General features: G+C 41.6%; 1 protein-coding gene across 2 annotated transcripts in view; it reads left to right on the plus strand.

Moving 5' to 3' along the window:
• The window catches only part of Man2a1 (mannosidase 2, alpha 1), a 154,423-nt gene extending 147,355 nt beyond the window's left edge, over nucleotides 1–7,068 (plus strand). The window contains exons 20-21 of one of the 2 annotated variants that reach the window (XM_030249522.1): nucleotides 2,742–2,852; nucleotides 4,372–6,165. In XM_030249522.1, coding sequence (XP_030105382.1) covers nucleotides 2,742–2,852; nucleotides 4,372–4,530 — 270 coding nt within the window. In that variant the 3' untranslated portion in view covers nucleotides 4,531–6,165. Of the gene's footprint in view, nucleotides 1–2,741; nucleotides 2,853–4,371 lie in introns of both variants that reach the window. The other variant, NM_008549.2, reaches the window with a different exon arrangement.
• Nucleotides 7,069–10,584: the final 3,516 nt, after the last annotated feature.

Genomic DNA, 10,584 nt, shown 5'->3' on the forward strand with positions numbered 1-10,584 from the left:
CTGAAGGTACTATGCACGCTGCCGCTGCCGCTGTACTAGTTCCTGTGTACTGCTGGAGGAAGTTTCTCTAGGGATTGCTGAGCAAGACACTGATCTATGATTATAACACGTCATTAGGAGTTATTACTATATTCCTTTAGCAGAATAGTAATTTCATGAATTTATGAATAGCAATTTAAGTGAAGCTCAAGTTTCTACTCACTGAGATACATAAGTAGTGCCTTTAGCAATAGGACTTTGCCTCTTGTTTGCTGAAGGCAATCAGTGAGCCTTGGCAGTAGCCCAGAATGTTTGAGCGTCTCCACAGTGTCCCTTGACCAAAGAATCAACTAAATATAACCCATCCCTGACACTGGAAGCTTCACTTGCTGGTGAAAGATATCTGTCTGGGGCATCTGTTCCCTGTCATTTGGCAATTCCATGTAGATTTCTCTCATGTGTGTATACATCTTAGGAATAGTCTACAGCACTAGATTAAGTAGCTTTTATAAATGGTCCAGAGAGTTAAAAAAAATCCTGCATGTTTTAGGTTAATAGTGGCAAGTGCTTCTGAAAGAGTTTGATTAAGAGGCCATTTAATCTGTGAGACCACATATAGACAGTTTGGGGCTTTGACATGTAACCATAGATATGTAATTTAACAGTTCTCTTATTCTTTAGCAAAAAAACTATAATGTCAGTGGGGAAATTTATTAATAAAAATCTGTAATAACTTGTAATGTTTATAAAATAGTCACCTATTTTGTATGATTAAAAGTACAAATAGTTAACATGCCAACGGCATCATAAGTCAAACACTGGACCACATCTTTGGATTTTTTTTTTATTTCCTCTGGATTTTATAGAAAAAAAGAAAACCTGGTTTTACTGAACATAGCTACTGAATTGCAGAGCACAGAGCCAGAATTTAGGCTGACTGAGTCCAACCGAGGTTCTGAGCCACTAGTCTTTGTAGTACATCCTGTCCTTTGAAGCTCCGAGAGACCACTATCAACAGAATTTCTCAGCAGTCATCCAGAGGATGAATTCCTGCAGAAAGTATACCAACATTAGTTCCATCTTATAGACAAAAGATGCTTAAAATAAGTTGTTCCCAGGTACCATGGTGGGTAGGGACTAAGTTCTCTTTGTTATTCAGATGGTGATCTGTTTATAATTAGTGAAGGGTTTTCTGTGTGCAGTTTTTCCACTGTGAAGTGTATGTCAGGGCACAGCATTTTGTTGAAGGTTCACTAGACATCTTTATCATGTAAACACTTAGAGCTGCTATGTGGGTCAAAGTCACCTTGTGACTCGGTTTCTTAAATGGCATTTTTTTTTCCTCCCTTCAAACAAAATCCTGCAATGCCATTGAAAACCAGTGCAAACAGCATAATGTATGCTTTCCCAGCCAGACTCTGCTCAGGCCCCTTAGCATCAAATCCAGTGCAAATGCTAGCAGCTACTCACAAAAGACATCTCAGTAGGGCACTACACAGAGCCTGCCCTCTAGTGAAGATGGCCGTGAGCTTGGGTGTGCTGACTCTGGCTGGAGAGGAGAAGTAACTGGTGTTGTTCAGACTCGGTAGCAGCAGACGGCTCCCCTTGGCATAACTACAGCTCATCAAAGTTCCAATGATTTTTTTAAAATTCATTTTGCTCATCCGCACAAACATCTTTACACTTTATTTTATTATCATTTGTATGTGTGTGAGTTTATATGTGATTGTGTGTGGGGGGGGGGCGGGCGGGGAGAGAATTACAAGTGGAAGTTAGAAGAAGCCTTCGGGTGTTGGTTTCTTCATTTCTGCCTTGTTTGCTGCTAAGTAAGCCAGGCTAACTGGTCTGTGAGTGTCCAGAGGGTCTGCTGCGTCCATGTCTCATCTTCTCATGGGGCCTGCCAGGATTATAGGTGTGTGTACTGTGCCTCTGCCTTTCCTGGAGGTTCTGGGATCTGAAACCAGGTCACCTGGCTCACTCGGCAAGTGCTTTTCGTCACAGAGTCGCCTCCCCAGATCCGTCTTTACACTTTAGAAAACAAAATATATGAAGAGAGTCCTAACTTCATAGACACCCGAATCTGAATCGTTCATGGCATCACTATTTAAGATGAGTGCAAGAGTTTGCTGCAATAAATAAATATAAATAGGGATGCTTCTCACTGACTGGTTATGTTTGGTGTTTTCCTTTTTGCCCAGGAGGACTTCTGAAATGTGAACTTAAGTGACATACCAAGTTAATAAATGTGGTCAGGCTCAGCCTACCTAATTCAGTCTAAATATCTCTTACATAAAAATAATGAAGCAATGCAGTAAAGATTAAGAATGTTAGTGCAGCCCCCAAATGCAGTGTTTCACAAAGAATGACCTCTCTGTGTTAAGGCTGCTGTTAACTCATCATGTGACCAAACTGGGACTAAATTTAGGTGTGTTTTATTCAATGCATGTGTATATATATAGAAAAAAACTAAATGATTTAATTTGCAGATCCTTTGATAAAACAGTATTTATATGTGGGTAAAAAGAACTCTAATCCTTTAAGGGTCATAGGGTAAACAAAGGCGTGAAGTTACATAACCAGGATTTTGAGGTAAGCTTATGGACTTTTGGGAGAAGAGAAGAGAATGAGCCAGTGAGTGGGGAAGCTTTGAAGGGGTGAATTAATTATCTAATTGTTGAATAAATGTGCCGACACCAAGTGTGCGAGGTGCTAGAAATAATCACTTCAGTGTTTGCATGGAATATCGGTGTTCTCACTTCCAGATGGGCAAAGGCTATTCGGATGAGGCAGCCTTGATCCTCCACAGGAAAGGGTTTGATTGCCAGTTCTCCAGCAGAGGCATCGGGCTACCCTGTTCCACTACTCAGGGAAAGGTAAGTTAAGAGTCTACCTTGCTAGTCAAGACAGTATGCATTGGGATTCTCACTTTCTGCAGATAGTACAGTATAGCCTTTTATTGCCTCAAACTCAGTTGTTCACCTTGCCTGCAAGCCAGCTCACGATTTCTCACCTCCACAAAACACTTGTTCTACCTAAAGTTCTGTTCTTGTCAGCTGCAATCTGTACACTTTTGAAGGCCATGTTCCTATCATTTCTTTGGTCTTCCACTCTGAGACTGCCAAGCTCATTACACCTCTTGTCTTCAATTTCAACTCCTCTGAGCCCTCTGTGCTCACATACCATGTAGCTTGGCCCTGGTAGTTTAAAGCCACATTCCACAAAGGCTAGGGCAGATTTAAGATTTAGGGAAGATGCCTGGTACAGCCGTGAAGTTACAGCATAAACATCAAAACCATGGTCAGCGGATTAACTGAACACAACCAGAGGTAGCTGTGCCGAGGCTATGTCAGTTGACTCATTTGGAGAAATAAATGTGTCTGAGTCTCCTGATTGATCTAGATTTGTGTATGAGTCATCACTGTGGAGATCAGATAACCCTTGAGTCTGCACCCTGCTGGCTGGTTGCCTGTTCTTGATTTTTCTCCTCAAGTTCTTCTGGCGGTTCATCAGCATCTTCTTGGAAGGATGAACATCCAGTCTCCTGCCTCTAAGAGAGCCAGGTCTCACAAAGTAGTTAAGTACTTAGCTGGCGGGTCTCTGCACATAGCTAGGTCTGCACACCCAACAACTTATCAGAGCCAACTTTCTGCCAGAACTCCATAGGTTACACTACAAAACAGAGTCAAGCAATCTTGTCCCAACTCTACATGCTAGCACACGTTCCAAGGTCTGAGAAGAATGCTCACTTGGATGCATTGTTTTTACCCCACTTTCCTGTGTGTTTCCACTCTGGTACTGATGATCTGAATATACCTAAGGAACCTTCTAGAATTAATGTGTTAAGTCTTAAGAAGGATAATCGAGGGATATTATTCCAAGAGACACTTTAGGATAACCTGGTAAAGTGACAAATATATTTTCCTAACATCTCTATAGATTGGGACCAGTAATAAAATAAGCCATTGTTATCATGAAACTGTCTTATTTTTCAATTCTGTTGGAAAGGGGGGGGGGGGATCGTCTTATCGCCACCATTATTATGGAGAAATATTGACCAAAGAATCTGATGATTTTCAAGTCCTTGGGACTGTTGGAATTTCTTGGTTCTTAGATGTCCACTCTTTTATTGAAAATGTCCTCATGTAAAACTAAAGGAACTGCAAGGCGGAGTGGCTCACAGCCATGTGTCTCCAGGGATGGTTTGTGTTCGGGAATGTAATGTCCTCTCCCCTTCATGTTCTCAAAAGGGAACTTCAGCAGATAAATATATTTCTTCCTGTGCTTTCCTTAAACTGAGTTTATAGATGTGCTAGGAGTCTCCCGGGGCAGATCTGAATGTGCAAATCTCAGTACCGCTCTAAATCTGCAAATCTTGGCACTTGCTTTTTTTAGATGTCAGTTCTGAAACTTTTCAACAAGTTTGCTGTGGAGAGTCTCGTCCCTTCCTCTCTGTCCTTGATGCACTCCCCTCCAGATGCCCAGAACATGAGTGAAGTCAGCCTGAGCCCCATGGAGATCAGCACGTTCCGTATCCGCTTGCGTTGGACCTGACCCAGACTTGAGCAGAGAAACTCCGGCTTTGTTACCGTCCTTGGTTTAACGTGCAATAACTAAGCACATTACTTTAGCTTCTGGCTACTGTGAGAACATGAATTCTGTGATTCTGTTTTTTTGTTTTGTTTTGTTTTGTTTTTTAAACCAATCTAGTAAGAAAAAGCCATGCTTTAAAAAAAGGTTTCTTTCTCTGAGTTTGTCCCACAGCTACCGTTATCAGTATGAACTGAGGTAACAAAAATGAAGAACTATTGAAAGATAAGCCCTCAACAGACTGCATCTCAGGTTAAATGCTAACTATGTTTGCATTGAGGGTTGTAAAGAGATTCTCTAGAAGTATTCTTATCTCTGATCATGTTTTATTAAAAAAATACCCATTTGACTTAAATAGAAAGAAAAATCAGAAGTTGGTAGGTAACAGCTTAATGGCCAAAGTAGTTGTAATCATTGATATAAATTTGAATATTTTGTATGTTAAAATAATGTGGAAAAGTGCAATCCCTCAACCCTTATGATAAATGTAGTTGGTTTTCATACTCTTTTCCAATGAACCTCTTGGCTACCCTTTCCTACCCACACATTTAAAAAAATAAGTGATAATTTTAGTCGTTCACCAGTAGAAAAAGAGGTGTATTTTCATTACTTGACAACATGGGATGGGTGCAATTTATTCCATTGTCACTGAAACAGAAGAAGCAGTTCCACTTTAGGTACCACAAGGTGTCTTTCTATACAGCTCATTTGAATACAGGTGTTCCAAGGTGGGGTTTTCTATTTTTAAATTACCATATCAAAAATAAATGTGCCTTATTTTTTTATAAGTCTTGTTAAATCTTATTACTGTCCATATTACTGTTTGGGAGGTGGGGTATTGGGAGGTTGGGATAGGGGGTGGGTACTTTCTATGACACATAAATTATGTAAAATTTTTTGCTTGATAATGCTGGCCACATCCTGATCTGTGTCATTACATTTGTGGTGATGTTACTCTAAACATTTTGACTATTTGAATGTACTGAGATGTCAGAAAACGAAACAAGGGAGAAAAATATTGCTAATTAAAATATGCTGCTGCCAAGGAAACTGCAAGTTGAAGCAAGGATTTCGTAACCCACAAGATCCAAGTACTTCTTGCATTTCACAGTACTTAACCGCGTTAAAGAGAGAATGCTTTAAAAATAGACTGTTTTCTAAAATCCTCTGTGTGTAGCTCATCTTATGTTCCTTACTAAAGAACACGTTCCAAACATTTGTGTGTGGTAAACTCAGCGTGTTAGTCTAGCCCATGTACCATCATGGGACCTTTGAGGTCATTTGAGATCATTGTTTCTGTAATAGAATAATAGTATTTAATTTTGGTATAGAAAGAATGCTTTGGCTATATCCACTTTTGAAAAATTCTCCTCAGTGTCTTAACCTAATTTAGTATTCTTTGACTTTAAACCTCCACTTACCTCTTACCATTCCAGTACATTACAGAGAAAAGCATTTCTGCCTCACTGTTTATTCTGATCGTCATCTGGATTCTTCCTCAAGATGCAGCTCCTACATTCGCTGTTCTGTTGAGTTCCTAAAATCCTTTGCCTATAATCATTAAGGAAATACCAGAATGACAGGACCATTGCAAGGGTATAATTTCATGCAGTAAGCATGTGACGTACATTCCCTTCCTCATTTGTTGGGGAATAAGCAACTGAAAGTACAACAAAACCACTTCCTCCTATAACCTCTGCAGACGCTAGCTAGGACGACCAAGCGCCAGTCCCACGAATATGATCTATTTTCTTGTTGTATCTTAAGTGTATGCCTTCCTGTGGATGTTCACTGTGCTCTGTGGTTAAGTGGCTATGCTTAATCACTACAGAAGTTCTGATGAGGCCAAATGAAACCAGTGGCTGACATAAATAATAAACAAAAACAGCAGACACAGGGGACCCACTCTGTGTTCTGGCCACCAGCTCCTTATTCACAGGTGAAGCAGAAACTCTATGTAACCAGCAAGCTTCTGCTTTTTAAAGTTATTTTCACATTACAACACTGGGGAAATGAAGAGAGGGTGTCTTTTGCTTTGGGTTATGGTCAGAAACTGGTTTCTCTGGCACACGTGGGCAGTCAGCCACACTTCAGACCTGACAGCGGGGGAGGGGGGGGGCGGTCTGTTTAGTTAGGCTTGGTACATCTGTTATCACAGATGCTCAGTGGACCAAGACTGTCTCGCTACTCTCTCCCCACTCTCTGAAATTTTAATTTTGTTTAGAGGTGCATGGTTCAAATATCAGCATTCTAAAAAAAAAAATTGATTTAAGAAAATGCTGTATGATGTTAGAAGACATTGTAATTATCATCCCGTGTCTTTGCTGTACTCGTGCTGAAGTGTTTTCACAGTCCTTTGTCTAGAAGAAAATGTTTACTTTCATTGTGATTATTTTGCTCATTGAAATCAACAGGTTTTGATATTTTTCTCTTGGAAGATTTTTATAACTTTTTGGGAATATGTAATATAAGATCTCTAATAAAATATAATCTTATCCTGTGCATTGTCTTCTGGAGTAATTCTTAATCCTACTTTCAAACAGATCTATTAACACTTTTATAACAAAGAAGTAGAGCAAAGCAGCCGAGGGGCCAGGTGGCTGTTCTTGGTTCTGCTGTGACAAAATCAGCTCTCTTCAGCCCAGCCCTAGTTAAAAGGGTGGGGGGGGGGGGGACAGGATGAGGGTGTGTTCTGTGAACAGGTGGTAGATGAATATTAGTGAGTTCACATCTGTGTGTGATAGATTAAAGGAACACTTTGGTCAGATTCTAGATATGGAAAGAACAGGGCAGAACAGGATATGAAGGTAAATCAGCACACAGAGCTAAGAAGGCCCTTGTAAATAGATCCAGAAAATAAGGCCGAAGGAAGAGAGAGTTTCCGATGCTGCTACTGCCCTGCCCGGGTGAATGCACAGCAGCCATGGCTGAGGAGCACCTTCAGAAAGCGCCATTGGCTGAGGGCAAAGAATACTATCCTGAGGCTCCACAGGTGATGTGCTAACTGGAAAACTTTGATTTATTTCTGGTGGCATGCAGTAAAATGTACAAAACAACAACAACAAAAAACAAAAAAACAAAAACCAAAAAAACCATTTCCCTGGGGAGGTAATGAAAACTAAGTCCTTGGCTCTGTAGGTTTTGGTTCTTCTCTCTCTCTCTCTCTCTCTCTCTCTCTCTTTCTCTCTCTCCATATATATATATATATATATATATATATATATATATATATATATATATATATATGTATATATATATTTCATGTAACTATGTAACTTTGCCTTAGTAAATATATATATATATTTTTTTTACTGTTTTAAATAGTATTTTTAATTGGGTATTTATTTCATTTATATTTCCAATGCTATCCCAAAAGTCCCCCACCCACTCCCCTACCCACCCACTCCCACTTCTTGGCCCTGGCGTTCCCCTGTACTGGGGCATATAAAGTTTGCACTACCAATGGGCCTCTCTTTCCACTGATGGCCAGCTAGGCCATCTTCTGATTACTATGCAGCTAGAGACATGAGCTCCGGGGGGCGGAGGGTGGGGTGGGTATTGGTTAGTTCATATTGTTGTTCCACCTATAGGATTGCAGATCCCTTCAGTTCCTTGGGTGCTTTCTCTAGCTCCTCCATTGGGGGCCCTGTGATCCATCCAATAGCTGACTGTGAGCATCCACTTCTGTGTTTGCCAGGCCCCAGTATAGTCTCACAAGAGACAGCCATATCTGGGTCCTTTCAGCAAAATCTTGCTAGTGTATGCAATGATGTCAGCGTTTGGAAGCTGATTATGGGATGGATCCCCGGATATGGCAGTCTCTAGATGGTCCATCCTTTCGTCTCAGCTCCAAACTTTGTCTTTGTAACGCCTTCCATGGGTGTTTTGTTCCCAATTCTAAGAAGGGGCAAAGTGTCCACACTTTGGTCTTCGTTCTTCTTGAGTTTCATGCGTTTAGCAAATTGTATCTTATATCTTGGGCATTCTAAGTTTCTGGGCTAATATCCACTTATCAGTGAGTACATATTGTGTGAGTTCTTTTGTGGTTGGGTTACCTCACTCAGGATGATGCCCTCCAGGTCCATCCATCTGCCTAGGATAAAGCCTTCAGTATGTCACCATCAGCATTGAGAACACTCCCAATTCAGACTGTGAGGACTTCCAGGTTCAGGCTTTGGCTCCACTGTTGTCCTCATTCTTGGGGCTATCCATTGGCTGCCAACATAACCACCAGATGATCCAGGCCTGTGTGTAGGCATCACAGAGTCCTTGGTAGAAAGAGTTTCTTGTTTTGTTGTTTGTAGTGTGTCTTAGCGTTCATGTTGTGGGCTGTCTTTAGTTCTCATGCCAGTGATTTCACTGAGGGTCTAGACATAAGAAACTGGAGAGCCACATGGGAATGTGGATGGGCCCTCATAAAATGGGGATCAGTGGTTGTGGCAAAGGCATCTGGAAGATGAGCCTGCTTTGGATGGGCGTTGGCATCTCCACGTCAGACAGGCCACACACTGCAGAAATGCATTGCCGAGGAAAACCAGATGCAGAGGGGAACTCCAGAGGGAAGCTGAGACTATTTCACTTGACTTTCAGGCAAGATTTCATAAAAGAAATGATCTTGTAATTTGTAAAGGATTAATCTGATCTTAGCAAGCAAAGACCAGAAAGGGTCTTTAACAACTGGGAGGAGTTTCCACTCCCTGCAGAGAGCTAGGAAACAAAACTTGACACGGAGAATTGCACATAGTAGCCACTGGCCTTGTGGGTCCTGGGTATTTAAAACATAACAAGTGCCCTTCGTTCACTGAGAACCACAGTGTTTTGCCCCTCTTCTGAAGCCTGTGATAGTATAAGTGAGCAGACCAGACAAGCATGCGCCAAGTTTGAGGCTCCAGTCCTTCACCCACTGTGGAAGTCGGACCTGAAGCATTGGCTTGTTCTGGAAACTTGTTGGAACCAGAAACCCTTGCTCCCTACCCCAGACCAAGGAAACTGGAATCTGAATTTTAACAGTCTTCCTTGAGACTCTGTGCCCTCACTGAGCACAGGCCTAGCACATTTCTTGAAGAGTAGTCTCTGCCCATTTCTAAATAGCCCTTGACTGGTTAGAAAGAATCCTGTGCCCTACAAAAGCCAAGAAACATCCCCAAGTGCTAAGTGCCAAAACAAGGCAGAGGCTCCCACCTCTGTGTCCAGGCAGCTCCAGCCTACAGGCCAGCTGATACTAGCTTTGTTTTGTTCTTCCCGTATAGCTGCCAAAGTGAGCTTCTACAAAGTGGTATCGGGAAGGCTTCTTCCTTGTGTTCCTGTTTGCCCATACACTTGAAAAGCTTAAAGTGCAGAAGGCCAAAGAACCCTACCTGACCTGAACTTGACTGTGCAAGTTTAGGATCCTATCAGGCCACCTGCCACATCTTCTATCCTGCCCCCTCCCTGCTGTCTGTCTGCATAGATCTCTGACATACACATGGGGCAGTCTTCTTGCACTGGTCCTCATGTGAATCTCCCTTTGACCAGCTAGCTTATGGTGGTCCCTCCGGTACTCTTTTCCAAGTCAGTCTCTTGCTTTGCTTCTCTCTCCAAGTCCAATGTCCAATAGATTTGACTTGCCCAGAATGTAAGGTCTCCTTCTCGTTAGCTCTGTATGCTCTACAGGTTGGTCACAGGAGTCCTGGAAATACTTGTTCAATAAGTAAATGACAGGCCCAGCCTACATGTTGAGATGAAGAAAAAATTGATAAAGAATAAAAGACTGAAAATCCCTTAACATTTTGTTTGTTTGTTTGTTTGTTATTCCTCTGCTTAAAACCCTCAGGGTATTTCCAGGCCAGAAATGAACATAAAACTTTTGGAGCCGGTGTATTAGTCAGGGTTCTCTAGAGTCACAGAACTTATGGGTAGTCTCTATATAGTAAAGGAATTTATTGATGACTTACAGTCTGCAGCTCAATTCCCAACAATGGTTCAGTAGTAGCTGTGAATGGAAGTCCAAGGATCTAGCAGTTACTCAGTCTCACACAG

The sequence above is a fragment of the Mus musculus genome, chromosome 17 (genome assembly GCF_000001635.26).
Source record: "Mus musculus strain C57BL/6J chromosome 17, GRCm38.p6 C57BL/6J".
NCBI classification, from domain to species: domain Eukaryota; kingdom Metazoa; phylum Chordata; class Mammalia; order Rodentia; family Muridae; genus Mus; species Mus musculus.